The 16,939-nt window shown below is 35.3% G+C and overlaps 1 protein-coding gene across 4 annotated transcripts in view; it reads left to right on the forward strand.

Annotated features, from left to right (window-relative positions):
- Positions 1 to 16,939, forward strand: part of LOC120626328 — a 150,222-nt gene that overhangs the window by 114,208 nt on the left and 19,075 nt on the right. For all 4 annotated transcript variants that reach the window (XM_039893813.1, XM_039893815.1, XM_039893816.1 and 1 more), the window contains exons 4-5: positions 11,849 to 11,895; positions 12,601 to 12,743. In XM_039893813.1, coding sequence (XP_039749747.1) covers positions 11,849 to 11,895; positions 12,601 to 12,743 — 190 coding nt within the window. The remainder of the gene's footprint in view (positions 1 to 11,848; positions 11,896 to 12,600; positions 12,744 to 16,939) is intronic.

Here is a 16,939-nt window from a genome sequence, read left to right on the forward strand (position 1 = left end):
GAAGCCTGGCTCGCACGCAAACGTGGTAATATAACCTTCAGGCTAACACAGGTGCTCACCGGGCATGGGTGTTTCGGTGAATACTTATTTAGGATCGGTCGCGAGGTGACACCTCGATGCCACCATTGTGGAGGGGACCAAGACACCGCACAACACACACTCGAAGATTGCCCTGCCTGGGAATCCGAGCGCCGTGTGTTGATCAACAATGTCGGGGGTGACCTCTCTCCACCAGCCGTCATAGCGGCTATGCTGGCGAAAGATAGAGCTTGGAAGGCAGCGGCCTCCTTCTGTGAAACCGTTATGTTGAAAAAGGAGGCTGCAGAGCGGGATCTAGAGAGAGCTAATCCTGCCCGGAGAAGAAAGCGCCGAGGTCACGATAGCAACTAGCTAGATTCGCGCACTTAATTGTCCCAAGCGAAGGGAATTTGTGGAGAAAAAAAAAAAAATCAAAAAAAAAAAAAAAAAAAAATTGGGAAAGTGTGGAAGTGTTCTTCCCGGGACGTGCCCAAAAGGCGTCGTACACGGGAGGCACCGATGCGTTCTTAGGAGATCCCGGAGCCTCCCTTCATGTGCTGAGGCCGGCAACCGAGGGGGTTTTAGTGGGTAGAAATCCCACATAACCCAATTATTTACAATTCGGGTATCTCATAATCAGGAGATTTCCCCCCCGTCAACAAAAAAAAAAAAAAAAAAAAAGGTATTTCGTTGACTGCTAGTAAATATGTATAAACATTTTCTAGCATGTTATATTTTTTTGCAAGAAAACATATGTCTGCAAATATTCGCTAACAACAGGTTACAAACAATCGTAGAGAATAGAATAAATAAACTCTTATCAGCTTCGAAGTGCGAAATTCTATACAATCGTAATTTCGAATCTGTTTCACGGTGCTATATCGTAAACTTTGCTTACATTCTAATTCCTGAAACAATGAGTGGCAGATGACTTTAAAATATACCTTCTGTCATGGTAATAAGAACGAAAATTGATTTTAGATTGAAGTAGGAAGATGTATTGTAAATTATTTTGACTTAACAGGTGTACTTGTTAGATAAGCTTTTACGGGGCACGTTTAAAGGTTTATCTAAATTGAAATCAGACGTTCGATTGGCGACAGAAGCTAAGATGGAAAATGCCTTGCGAGTCGTTGGATTGTGAGGTACATTAAAAAGAAAATAGTTTTTTATTCGCCAATTTGTTCTATTGCAAGTAGGCATACTGTAAGGCGACGCCGCAGTAGTAAATAGTTAGTTAAATAAAAAAGTCCTAAGCTCGAAGTATTCAAAATTAAAATATGAAACATGATCCGCTACAATAGCAATATGAAGTATAATTGAAGCATCTGCCAGTACACTTCTATAAAACAGTTTGGGGTGACACTTTCAGATAATCACAACTTTTTTCTACTTAAAATTTCGATACAAAAGTTATTTAAATCCATTATGGTTTGTATCACCCTAGGTCATCGGCAGAACAATAATTATTTATGTGGGCTCTGTAAAACTTCGTACATCATTTATACTCTCCGAAATAATAACTCGGAATATATAATAATTTCATGTTGCACCAGAATAAGCTCGTTATCTTTTAATTACCTCATTGTTGGCAGTAAAATAAATTTAAATTAACGAACCGAGAAATGTCCTTACGTTTCGAGGAAGTGGAATTTTGCAGTAATTATTTTAACGGAAACTAAGCATGTGTGTCACCTCTGAGTCGCATGGGTGATAAAATCAATTGCAACGACTATCCATTGCCCGTAATCGAAACTTGTTGATGAAAATAAAGGCACTTACGGATTGTGGAGTTCATTCCTATCAACGGTTAAAATGAGTTGCCATGTTTGCCCTTTTGCCGCAATTAATATAAAAATGAGAGTGCTGCACAAATGGCATTGTTTCGCAATGCTAAATGGATTGGCTATGCCATAGGACGGTATGGTCAAACCTGATCTACATGGTACCTACGCGCAAAGTCAAATATTGCTTTTTGGTTGCCAATTAACAATTGGATAATGCCTAATTGCCAATATTTTTATCGTCGTTTTGTTGATAACTAAAAGAGGTACCTAATTCATAGACTGCAGATAAGCTCTTATAAATTATCGTAATATTGTCACCAGCTTTAATTAAGTAATAATTTATTTCCGCATTTTATGTCTTTACTCTCATAATCTGAAAAATGTAGATGGAATAATATTGTATAAAATATATTTTTTATTTTTTGCGCTCTCAATTTACTTATTCCATTTCCATCTTATAAATCCTTTCCACCACAATAAGAAGGATTTAGACCGTCCACCACGCCGATCAAGTGCGAATTGGTGGACTCCACGTTCGTCGAGAACATTATGGAGAACTCTCAGGCATGCAGGTTTCCTCACAATGTACTGCTTCAAGTGTTGAAGCGCGTAATATTTTAATTTCTTAAAAAGCAAATAGAGAATAAACTATGTCCATATCTGTGCTTACGTTGCTTTGTTGTCACGTGAAAGCATTACAACCGCTGACCTCTATTAAACTACGCTATAGTATAATAGAGGTCATTGATTGCAACAAACCAAACTAAATTTAACGAATTAAGCTAGAAACATGAATCCTAAAATTTTTAAAGTCGCGTGTAATGCAACTTTTAAATTGACTTTTAATATTTACCTGCTATATATAATTCATCTGATCAATGGTCATAAATTTGTTAGCAGGAAATCAGGTATCACCCACCCTGTCACATTTCACCCACGCGCCCTCTAGCAAGTTGTTTGATGCTAATTAGGTCTCGACTCTCGCTACAAGTTGGTTCGCCTAATGAATTACCTCGTAAAACCTACAGTGGCGTGCCTCAGTTTTGTATTATTTAATATAGATTACATGTAAATTGGTCTCTTGCCTCGACAGACATTTCATTTGTAACGAGAAGAAGACACGACATGTGTGGTTGTCCTTTTTTACTTAGCTAACCACAGATTGCAGATAAATTGTTGTGTCAATTGTGATGATACCAACCTTTTTAATTTGATGGCCAGTTAGCGGTTCAATGCGATCACACCTAATAGTGACCATATTGTCTAGTATGGCAGATAATGAAATCAAATTAGAACTGTAGATAGCTTGGTTCGTAATTTTTTTTTTAATTTATTTTACTTATTTAATTACTTTTATTTAATTTTACTTAACTAAAGACCAGCCTGACTCAAGAATTACCTCTTCGGTCTGGTTTTATATAAATATAATCTTACAAAACTAGTTAGTTATAAACAGATGTTAAGAACCGTGTCACTAATTGGCTAGACTTGGCTTCTATACGTCGTAAAGCACCTGCCAGCTATCAATAAAAACTCAGTAAGTTGCATACTTGAGAAATGATAGTTGCTTCTGGCAAAAAAATCCATTGTCTGTGTGGGTGTAAAACCAGTACCTTCATAATAAAATAAATAGTCATATCGTATGTACTTCATCTCAACGACCAGCGCTCTCTGGCAGCGACTAGTGGGTGTCACATAGTAGGTTGCTATTAAAAGGAAACAAAATATTGTGGTAATGTAATGTAAAAATATACACGGCAAAATAAATGTTGTGCTATTCAACAGAAAGTTTAAAATGTATTCAAATATAATATTTAAATGCAGTTGGAGCCTTAATGACGATGTAAATATTGTATTGAAGTTTTGTTTATTTATTGTTGCCCCAAGCTCACTATGGTACGCTCTTCAACCCAAATAGGAACATCGGCGAGAAGAGTTTTAGTACGCTCTCTCTATCTTATCAAAAAGAAGGCCTGATTCTAGCAGTGCGATACTGATTAGGCAGAAATACAAAAAAAAGCGTGATTTAGTGGGTCTCGAATGTTATAGTTACTCCATACAAATATCTCTTTCGTAAGAAAGGGTTTTTTTTTTATAAATAAATAAATATACTACGACAATACTCACATCGCCATCTAGCCCCAAAGTAAGCGTAGCTTGTGTTATGGGTACTAAGATAGCTGTTGAATATTTTTATTAATATAAAACACATCAATACTTATAACATACAGATAAACACCCAGACACTGGAAAACATTAAAGTTCATTACACAAATATATTCCAGTTGTGGATTGAACCCACGGCCTTAAACACCGAAAGCAGGATCGCTGCCCACTGCGCCAGTCGGCTGTTTTATTAAAGAAACCAGAAAATCCTAAGTATTTAAGCTCTTGTAAAACCTGTAACAAATTATTTAAATATATCTATCGCTTAGCCAGTTAACAGTATGTAGAAAATCTGACTAACAAGCAACTACAGATTGTATTCGAACATTAAGTTACAAATTCCAGATATGAGGGTCTTTATTTATGGAATACCGTGGCGTGTACAAGGAGATAATGGATGTTTTAATGTCTTTAATAAATAATGATGTTACATGATTATTTTTGGCGTTTATAACGTACACTAATTTTGTTTATACTAAACTGAGTGGTATTTATTTTATAGCAGCAAGTAGGCGCGATTAATTTCGTCAACACTAATCAAAATCACAACCTTCATAATTAACATCAAAACTTAAAACTTAATACATTTTTCCACACCGTAATTAATAGAAAATCTCTAACTTTAAAAAACATAGCTCTAACACTACCATCCAACGACCAAAATCATCATCCCTTTCCTCCTTGTAAAAAGTATTCGAGACGCGCGCGTGTTTACCAATTTAATTGTTAAATCTTATTTAAGGTTAAGATAACACCAACGTACTTAATCTCAATATTAATGTCTAATTTCGACGGTGATAGTCAATCATTTTCTGAAGTAAAAAGTATTCATCCAGGACTTATAGCTCTGTTTGCCAAATTTGATTATGTCTACTGTGTCAACTAAATGGATTTAAAACAGGGCATGTCATAGAGTGTTATAGTGTACAATTGTACATCTGTACAAACTTTAACATTAATAATATATATTGATATACTATTGATTACACACATCATATTTGTTTTTTTTTACTTTGAGTAAATAATTATTTGGTTCAATTTGTAGTCAAAATATAACTGCTCGGTTTATCCTAGTAGCTGTATCTAATTACGTTTGGAAAATTTTATCTTGTGGAAACGCCTCACGTTGCTGGTATCAAGCTTACCAGATTCAATGTTAACGCACCTTAACTAACTAGGATTTACCTAAGTGCCTGCATAAATGCGCAATGCTTCGTAACGTTTCGCTATCTCTAGTTGTATTAGTACGATGGTCGTTTAAAGTGGGACCGGTTATCGATGGTTGCTTGTTTTAGAAGCAATTATCCGAACAGCGGTATTTGAAGGAGTTAAACATGTTTACTCAAAAATGGGGATCTGTTCCTTTCCAATAGTTTAAATGCCACAATCCTCACCATGTTATACAGTTTCCACTGTAGGGCACATGCCTGTTTTCTCATGGAAGAAATAGAGATATACCTATAGTTCTCACATATAAGTTATCTTGTGTAAATAAGAAATACAGATAATTAAATTCACAATGGCTCGTAGTTATTGGGTGAAAATGCTGAACATAGCTAGTTATAGATACATTGAGTCCCCATTATCCCCAATACTATACCCTAGATTGGAAGTATCAGTATATTGTGATTGGAAGTTCGGGATCATATTTAATTCCAGCAAGAGTAAATTTAACCTAAGCTAAATTCTTAGCAATCATTTTCCACGGTTTAAATATGAGACCGACTTCATATTTCTTAGCACTACTTTCATTCCATGGGTTCAGAGTGATGGTGCGGAGTCCATAGTAAGGCAAAAGTAGAAGCGGCGAGCAGTTCAGAGGTTAAACCTTAAACCTCTGAACAACTGAATAACGTACGTCAAAACTTGCCTTCACTGCTCGTACCGCTCTGCCGCCTCGAAAAATTTGATGTAAACCTGTGCTAATAGCGGGGTACGTCAGTTCTGCGCCATTTTTTTAATTTTAGAGTACGTAAAAGTAACTTTTACCGCATAAATAAATCAATAAATATACTATGACAATACACACATCGCCATCTAGTCCCAAAGTAAGCATAGCTTGTGTTATGGGTACTAAGATAACTGATGAATAATTTCTATGAATAATATACACAAATACTTATAATATATAGATAAACACCCAGACACTGAAAACATTCATGTTCATTACACAAATATTTTCCAGTTGTGGGTATCGAACCCACGGCCTTGGACTCAGAAAGCAGGGTCACTGCCCAATGCGCCAATCGGCATAAAAAGATAACAGATTATTTAACTGGTCAACAAAGAGAGTTTAAGGCTCCTATTAATTTATACCACGAAAAAGGTTAAAGCAGAAAATTACGACAATTATGATTCGAATTATGGTCATCTAAAAAGTTAAAAAAAAAAAAGTCTTAAATGTGTGGATTGTGTAGAACTTCGTAATTTCTGCAATTCATATTGAATTGAACCGATGCGATGCCGACGGCGGAAAATCCTGCGCGCTGATTTTCACAAATGTGATTGCTCACGTAAATTTATATTCGGCGAACTCAATTGAACCAAAGATCAATATTCATTGCATCGTTCCATACTGCCGTTGTGATACCGCTAGTGTTGATTTATTACTCTTGGTAGGATTATCTAATCCTGTCAGCATCTTAGTGGTAATAAAATTAATAATTACTACTGTGCAATTGTCAATTTTAGTTAAGAGAATATTGTCATTTTAACGCATTTCGCGTTTTACTTACTTTTCTTTTTAGCTAAGTTACATAAATTTACGCAGTAAATATACTGGATTTTGAACGTTCTAGAAAGTCCAACTTATGCTGCAGCTATACAATACCGTTGTGGTCAAGGTTTCTTTGTTCCGCATAAAACAACAGATTTTTCAGCTGATTCGTAAAGAGGGTTCTAGACTCCTTTTTTCCAGGAAATAGGCTAAAATAGTATTGTTGGCGGATGAAATGACAATGCATGTGCTTATAATAATTGGTTTATATTTAAAAAAAAAACAGAAAACCATATTGACTTCTGCAATGTCACGAGGGTTTTACATGTATAACCAATGTAGGCGACGAAAATTGGTGTTGGCTAGGACGCAATTTAAAGTCTCGTAGCTGTAATTTTAGGTTTACGAGCGTTGTGATCAATATCATATCACAACAATGCAAGTATTTGTATCTACGCTAGTGCAACTATTTGAATGAAAGCATTTTTGACTTCGACTTTAATTTATAGGACGTAACAAGGTAATCGCTAATGGGAAAAAATAATGTAATCAAAGCCAGGGCGAGCAGACTAGTTCATATATCTTAAACATAATAGTTGCTTTTCCTTTGCTTGCTTATAAGCACTTATGAAACGTCAAGTCTGCCAGTTTGTACTGACTACTTAAGCAGCCAGTGCATCCCGTTAGAATCAAGCAATACAAACTCAAAACTCAAAATTGTTACATAAGCACTTTTGAAACGTCAAGTCTGACATAGCCTGACAAGGAAATAGCAGTTTACCGTTTTCAACTTCATTTTACAATTTAACAATCATTTTTATATCTTACTAGCTGTTGCCCGAGACTTCGTCTGCGTTTGATTTTGTTTCTTTATGTGGAATTAAATTTATTTGTAGATCTAAAAAAAATTAAAGTATTCAGTATCGCTAAGCCTTAAATGAGGGGTTTGCTGCTATCCGCTGAGGAGTTCTGTCCTCTATCTCTTACCACAGTTTGGGCGAAATTAAACACATATTATAACCTCTATAGTCTAAAAATAATTATTTAAGTCGGTTATAATTTGTCGGAGTTATGGTGTAAAATCGTCAAACACTCATCACCTCTTCCAAAGGGACCGAGCTTAATGTCGGGATAAAAAGTATCCTATATTACTTCTAACACTTCCAAGAATATGTGTACAAAGTTTCATGAGGATCGTTTGAGTAGTTTTTTCGTGAAAGCGTCACAAACAAACTTACATTGACATTTATAATATTAGTAGGGATGTGAGATAAAACCCGGCCTGCTTTTAAGCAACCGTGTCATTCGAAATTCGACTCTCGATGTTTTCAATGTGTTTTAATACTAAGTTAGAACTTATGCAAAGTACTATCCATTTCTTTGTCTGGGATACAACTTCAAAGTAAATAATTAAATTGCAGATAAATGTTATAAAACAAAACTGTGTTTATTATTTTCCCATTTAAAATCCATAGAACGACTTGTAGATCGTAAAGTTAGGTTAGGTTAGAGAAGGCAGGAATTTTGAGCTTTACCTTCCACACTGCTTAAAGTAGCAGTAGAGCTTTTATGAAAGAGCTCGTCCGGGGAAGTCCTACCACTATAAAACCTACGCCTCAAGTGGAGGGACATAGGGCGACACCTTGCAGGACGTGTTTCTTTCAAGTGTTTTTCTGTTTCTAGGCGATGGTTTTACCCTTAATATCAGATGGACTACCTGGTTCGTGGTTTATTACAAAAAAAAACCTATAAGGCCAGGCTCAGGAACTAGAAAGATATAATAATTGGGCCAACCTCAGGAATATTATCTAACTCCTCGTGATACGTACTCGTAGTTCAAAATGCTAATCACAATATCAATGAAGCTATTCAGTTTCGTAATTTTATTATGTTTTCAAAATCTTTAAAGATCGTCTTATGAGCGTGCCGGAACTCCTCAAAGAATAACAATAAATCATTCACGATTAACGCTCACGATACAAATGTAACAAAGAAGGTTTTTTGTTATAATCTTATTATATTATTAATCTTTATAGATATAGATATTTTTTAATTGGAGAAGTGTTGTTGGTTACTTTTAATCGACGTATTTTAACCGATTTCGTTCAAAAAGGGGGTTCATTTCTGTTGTTTTTTTTTCTCTCTCATTTAGACGGATTTGCTAAAATGGATTCTGATTTCTTTCTTGACACTGGTTTAGTTGTAATGGTCTTATTTCATATAAACCTGATGAACAATTTCGGAGATAGACAACGGAACTCTTCAAAAATGTCAGTAAATCAACCGCGACTTCTGCAATAGCATAAATATGTATAGTTTACGAAATCACACAACATCACGCCTGTGCATTCGAAAAAGTTACGTTTGCCACATTTTCTATCAATATTTGTAAATTATCAATATATATATCAATAATTTATATATATATCAATTTCAAGTTGGTATAAAATTAAATACGAAGTGGGTTTTTTTTTTCACTCAACGCAGTTTGTGTGTTATTGTTTGTTTGCTTGCTATTCATTCATTGGCTCAACCACTGCAATAATCTTGATGAAATGTGGCACATGATCGCATCCTATAGTCGGACATGATATGTTACTTTTTGTCCCCCAAAAGTTGAACTGAACTCAACTCAAACTGTTCCTGCGGTATTAAAAAAAAAATTTTTTTTGACCTCTTCAAAACTGTAAGAATTTTTTTATTTAAAAGACGAAACCAAAACGACCTAAATCGCAGGATACGGCTAGAAATTATTAAATAGAAAGATGTTTTCACTTTCTAAGTACACTAAAAAGTTTCCTTTGGTGTTGCTACGTGTCGCTACAACAATCCTCTCGTGAAAAGGACGTCTGCATAAGCACGTCCGCTTTAGAGCTTCTTACGCAACCACCGTAATATGAAACCCTTGCCTCGTAATTTTTGCGTTAGAAATTAAGAAAATGTTTTAAAGAACTTCATGCTAAATATTTTTAGTGATTATTTTTATATTTAAATCTTTAGGTGCTAACCTCTATGGCAGATAGCATATTGTAATCACGATGTTCAATGTCGTTAGGTATCAAAACAAAATTCAGTTTTTATCTAGAGGTTAAAAACTTGTTTCACCCCCGTGTCTCGAAGAGCATGTTATACGATCAGTTTCAGTAGTGATTACAACAGAGACTCAAAGCTCTTAATCCTATTCTCCTAATTTGGAAGGCCTATGCCCAGTAGTTAGACACTAATAGTCTATATATATATACTACGACAATACACACATCGCCATCCAGCCCCAAAGTAAGCGTAGCTTGTGTTATGGGTACTGAGATAGCTGATGAATATTTTTTTATGCATATAATACACATAAATACTTATAATATCCAGATAAACACCCAGACACTGAAAAACATTCATGCTCATCACACAAACACTCTCCAGTTGTGGGAATCGAACCCACGGCCTTGGACTCAGAAAGCAGGGTCGCTGCCCACTGCGCCACTCAGCCGTCTGCGATGATGATAGCTACCTCATCAATGTAACATTATTAGCTGCTACAAACCCACTATAAGTCGTGTGGAGTACACTATATCGCCCTTAACAGGATCAAACAATTCACATTTGCGGGGGAGACCCGTGCCCTGGAGTGGGCCGACAATGGGTTGATATGATAATATTGATGATGATGATGATGTTAACAAAAACATTCTGAAGGAGGTTAACACCAAGGTGATGTGGTCATAATAAAATTTAAAGAATAAATCTGTCTTCAAATTAAAAGAAGATATATTGTGCACACAATCCCTTATAACGTGGGAGAATTTTTATCAAAAAAATCTTGACGGTTGATTTTTTAAATGTACCTACCTATCCTAGTATTTTATTATAAAAACTAAGATACTACAGACGATCCTTTGCCTTCTTCCGACCTCCCTGGCGCATCGGTGAGCTTTGCGGTTTTAAGTGGGAGGTCCCGGTTTCGGTCTCCGGCAGGAGCAATTCGAGAATTAATAATTTCTGAATTTTCTCAGGTCTGGTCTCGGGGAAGGCTTTAGCCGTGTCTAGATGCTACCCTACTAACAAAACGTGCCGCTTAGCGATTTACCGTTCCGGTGCGACGTCGCGTAGAAACCGACAAGGGTTATGTGTTTAATATAACTGCCATGCCCCTAACAGGCCCCGTTATCCTAGACTGCATCATCAGTTACGAGCAGATGAGATTGTAGTAAAGGATTAACTTGTGCTGGAATATAAAAAAAATCATCGTCCTAAGTGAAACCTGTTCAATTTTAATTTTGCTAGCAAAATAGGTAATACCTGAAGCCCTGAAACTTCGAGCTAGTTATTCTTACCTCAATTTAATGAATAAAATTCAGTGAATTGCATTACCCTAATTATTACAGAAGATAAAATCACCTATATATAAGTCAAATAAAGATAATTATAAGTATTAGAAACATAAATAATACATGTACATTTTTCATGATACTATATTTATTTTGCAAGCACAATAGGTAATGCCTGAAACCCTGAAACTTCGAGTTAGTTATTCTTACCTCAATTTAAGGAAAAAAAATCAGTGACTTACCCTAATTATTAAAGAAGATAAAAATACTTATATATAAGACAAATAAAGATAATAATAAGTCTTTGAAACAAAAATAATACATGTACATTTTTCATGATACTATATTATAAGTCGTGCAAAAGGCACCTCTAGTACACGGTTCTCTACACGCACTTTATGAAAAATGGGATGAAGATATCACTTGAAGGTATTAAACACTTGACTCCCTCTTTTACATGCATAAAGCTATAAAAAATGTTTTAGGTATAGTACATTTTTAATCTTATAAAGAAGCGAGGTACATTTTAATAGCATTTTATGCCTGTTTCCTGTTTTACTTGCGTACTTAGTATGAAACAGCTGGTGATTGATGTATTTTTTTATTAATTTTAAATTAACCTATAAAGTAAGTTATTTCTAATGAACTCCAATTGATAGAGATCGTACACATGGGACATTTCAGAAAAAAACATTTAGCTTTGTGAAAAAATAGAAATTCCATGCAAAAGAGGCAGTTTAAAACTTGCCTATCCTTTAAGTAGGTCTAACTGCCTAGGTTAGGCAGCTTTTAACGCAAGTTGAATAATTATATAATTAACGAGGTTTTTTTTCTTTCAGTTGCCTCAGTCCACGATCGGCGTATTTTTACGAGTTTCCACCTAGTGGTGAGTTTTACTTAATACAAAGAAGATATAAATACTTAGAGAATGAAAGGTCGCAGATGATTGTGCGTATCCTCATTTAAAATCTATAGCTCATAATATAGCACTTATGGATCTTATCGAAATATCGGTACACGACAGCATTATGGCCCTCGCAAACCATATCAACTCAACCACGACTTTAGACAAATTAAAGCATTAAAATGTGAGCTTTATATAATGTGACACATACCTACTTTATTTTTACTGAACCGAGCCGTAGTATACGAGTAGTAGACCGCGCGTTGCCCGTCGTCGCACACTTAAACTAATACTTCAGGCTGCTAGCCTGCAGCTTACATTTCAATGCTTAACTTTGAGTAGAGTCAGCGCTGAGTCGATATTGGTTTGTAAAGGCAATACTCGTCGACGTGAGTCCGGCTTTACAAGAAACACCTTTATTCAATCGTGACATATTTGGTTCCTTCACTGTGCGTTCGGAAGCACTTCTGGGCATCATAGTCATGATAATGAATTCGGGTGAACATTTTGTATGAATGACTGAACTGCTTTACTTCAGGCACGATATTATTAATGCAACGAAAATTAGTAAATAATCACTTACCAGAAATACAAATACCGGTGTAACTGAGATATGATTTTTATTTATTTTGTTACGTTATTAAATAAACTAAACCTTTGTATTAATTTTAATTCCCTAATATTTAGATAATTGTCTCGGTACTGCCAAGAAGAAGGTAACTACGTTTTCAAGACTGCTACGTGGTCTTAAGTCCCATAGAAAAGAGAAGCACGGTTCCTGCTCGCCAAAGCATTCGCATAGTCCTCGGCAGGGGCTACCCCCACAAAGGGTAAGCAATTTGGATTTTTCAGAACCATTCAAAAAAACATTTACTTCTAGAAATAAATATAATCATAGTATATTTAGCCCTGTGGTCATCCAAAAACACATAGGTTTACTAACTTCTACAGGGATTTTAGTGACTACTGCACGTGTTTTGTCTGTATAAGGTCGTGTCCACACTCGTGCGCTTTAATTATCACTGTGCTACTGAATTAACAAACCACCTTCTTGATACTTAAATGCGTACAATTGTAGACATGAATTATGGTTTTACATTATTTTTGTTTTAGTAAACTAAGTTTAAATATAAATTAATTTTTAAGGTCTTGTCTGATCGAACATTAAGTCAGGTAAAACGAGTTAATTGAATTAGTCCACACTACGTAACATTTCTCGTGTTATAAAATATGTCTAATAGCGTGGACATTGTACATTATAAAACATGTTATAAAGTTTTATTGTCTGCACTGGGATCCGATATGTTTTAGATAAGGTGATATGTTATATTTATGGAAAAAATAAACAATTTTACTAAAGTTTTATGACATGTTACTTTAATAAAATTCTTACTACTTTAAAAATTCAGGATTACATTTTTTTAAGTTTGAGTAAAGTTTTGAATTAGGAATAAATAAAATTGAATTGCAGATTATGCATGGTTTCAACATGAGATTATGAGACTGCTTTCTGTAACTATGTTTTGTAAAAAATATTTAGTATTATTAAATATTTATTAGATAATTTAAAATATCAAATAGAATTACTATGTATACATGTTAAATATTTTATAGCGACCATAAAGTAGTCGATCGAAGACGATTATCGCATATGTTGATTTTGCGGTAAGGAAAAAATAGTGGGTTATTAGAAAGCAGTCAAATTGTGCATGTAGTGAAGTGTGTGGTATTAGTACATTAAAGGGCTATAAAAAGCCTGCAACGAGTGTGATAGATATGTTTGTGTATTTTATATATATATTGTAATATACGTACTCATATATATGATTTTGGATTAATTATCTTTTAATTTATATTCATATTTTAAAACTATTCGATATTGTAACTAAAATTTTGTAATGTACACAACTGTATTAGCTATATCTACATTATTACTATTTTTATAAGGAATTTACTATGACGATAAAGACATTGTCGTCTAGCCCTAAAGTGAGCGTAGCTTGTGTTATGTGTACTAAGAGGAATATTTTATAAATAATATAGACATAAATACATCGAATATGAAAAGACAAGCTCCCAGACACTGAAACTTTTTTTCATCAAACAAACATTTTCCGATTCTGGGAAACGAACCCACAGGACTCAGAAAACAGGATTGCTGCCCACCGCGCCAATCGACCGTCAATATTAACTGAAAATTGGGGAAGGATCGAACCAATCCTCCAACCATCCGCAAGGATTAGAAATTTTTTCAGTCGATATTTTCAAAGAGGCTTCATTAGGTATATACCTAATGGATCATCCATACCTACTACAAATGCGAAAGTTTATTTTTTTGGTTGCTACCTACACACAGCTTCACAAACAAACCAATTTTGACGAAATCCTGCATAGAGATAGGAGATAGATAGGTTGCATCCTAAATATAATATAATAATAGGATACATTTTATCTTGTGAAATGTTACAGTTTGCAGGAATGTTAAAAAAGAACCGGGACGAAGTCGTGGAGCTCTGTAAAATACCATCTTGATTTATCTCACTCTCGCGTAGCGTTCGAGAAAACACGCCACAAATGTGTTGTTAAGTTTTTAGTGTATTTCCATTGTCTGTTTGGCAAAACAGGCACAGCTTCATGCATCCGTGTTATACTCACCTAGTGAACTCTATTATTGAATAAAGCAAAAAATGTTTGCTTTATGCTCACCTTTGTTATTTGTGGAACTTTTTCTAGAGCTTTTTGTCTATCAGTCTGTTATTTTAAGGGGTTTTATTAAGTAAAAATTGTGCTAATTGTATAACCAATAAGATTAACGAGTTGTCAGTTGAACAATTTGCGAAGCTTAAAATCCAATAGGTAGTGAAGAAAGCTTCGAGAACCTAGAAGTGCTGGACGGAAACCCTACTCCGGTACAGCGATGTCAGAAAATCAACTAGTTGGATAGACGAAAAAACTAATTGGTTAATGGTCTCTAGATACATATTTTCTAAAATGTAAAGAAGACTTCTAAATATAGAACTAAAATAATACCAACAAGGCGCTGAAGATTACGCACTCGTAAATTGTATCAATATAACAACACATGCAATGCATAGGTTGAACGGGACGGGAAGTACCTCCGTATCTTCAATAACATCGCAGACAAAACGTGTCTCACACAGCAACGTGTAACCGAATCTTAGCGAAAATACGTAAGCTCGCGTCTGCCTTCCCTTTTTTTTCATACATTCCCTTTCCTACCCCCATCCGCCATTATGTTGATCCGGCGCGACGCCGGTCCTTCTTTGACATGCACTCCCAGCAATTAGTATGACGCGTCGTGCATTTGTATGCATTGCTAACATACCCAGTTTTTTTGGCTGACGAGGGGCATGCATTTAGGGAATAGAGGGAATAGTTTCCCTACAGTGATTGCAATTAAGCACCTTTTCCGAGATTTCGTTGTGTCAAAGTCTTGCATACAGACTTTTTAATAAAAAAATAAGGATAAGGTGTACTTATTTATATTTTGATTCTATGGTGAACTGAACGTTTGTGGTAAATGCATAAAATGTTCTACCTATATCAAGTAGATTAATGGTCATCTTATTTATTTAGAAATAAGGTAGCGTAGTTATAAATGAGATAGAGAATGTTGATTGCGCTGTTTAGGCAAGATTGATGTTGGTGAATATGGGGGATCGACTCTGAAGAACGTCGAAATCTGGCTTTAATTTTCATCACAAGTATAAGAAAACATCAGTGTCGGCCAAGTCAGCCTAAAGCTAAGTGTCAGATTCGGTGTCTACGCCTGCGAACACAGATATTCATTCAAAAGATGCATATTTAATTTTCCATACAAACGAATTCCAAACATTTTAAGTGTTTATTTATGACAACCCTATTGAAGATAAAATACCGACACGTGCATAGTACCTACGCGCACCTGATAAAGTGACATATTGTGATGTTAGGGCAAAACCTAATTTCTTTCATTAAAAACTTTGGCAGTGCTTTACTCAAAAACTAGTACGTTTTCAGTTTCACAGATAAGTGTCAGAGACAGTACGTAATATACCTCTAAAGCCGATGAAGTAATTTTTCGGTTTTCATTTACACGTTGTAAATGAGAAAAGAAGGCGCTAAAATACTGCATGAAGCATCGTACTTAAACTTGTATTGCGACTTAGTATCTAAAGGAGTAATAGTTATCTCCACTTTATTAAATAAGCTGGCAACTTCATGAACTTCAACTGAACGGAACTCATCCCGACCGAATTAAGTGGTACATTTTTCCACGTCCACGTATATTTATTAATCTCCACTTTGGGGGTACGTCACCGCATGCCGTTGAGAAATGACGGCTGCCAAAGCTAAGTCGGTTGAGCCAAGACGGCGCCTGAGTTATGGCCGTTTGTTGGGAGAAGGGATGAAGGCCATTAGGGCGCGAGCATAATCCTTATCGCGCAAGTTGCACTTAGGATTAGTCCTGTCAGAAGTTACTTTTTTCGACTATTCGAGGGGCTTTGTCCAGCTGTGATTAGGGGATTAGAGGAATTCTTTATGGATAGCTAAAGGAATTTCCTCGATGGATTTAGTGTCGTGTGATTCATAATTTATTGGGTTTTATCACCTTTTTATTTTCTACCCTTTACTAATACTTTCTGTAAAGAAATTTAAGCGTAGAACGAGTTTTATGTACGGGAAATGGATTACCTACCAGCTTAAATTGTATGACTTTATGATAATTAGGTACTTTGATGGTAAGTTCTAATTTAAACTAACTAAATGGTTCATTTTGAGCCAAGAGGTAGTCTTCTTTAGTCTATTAACGTCCCACTGCTGGGCTCGGGCATTCGCTAACAGGAAAAAGGAATTCTAGAGCATAGACCGGTGTTATAGCATGTATATGTATTTATAAATTTTTATTATCAATTCTCACTTCAACTACGTACATTATATTAGACGTAAATAGTCTATGCCCATAAGTGGGTCTTTATCAAATCAATCGATTGTGTTGGATCAATGTTAACCGAAGTCTGTAACC

The sequence above is a fragment of the Pararge aegeria genome, chromosome 9, assembly GCF_905163445.1.
Source record: "Pararge aegeria chromosome 9, ilParAegt1.1, whole genome shotgun sequence".
Taxonomy (NCBI): domain Eukaryota; kingdom Metazoa; phylum Arthropoda; class Insecta; order Lepidoptera; family Nymphalidae; genus Pararge; species Pararge aegeria.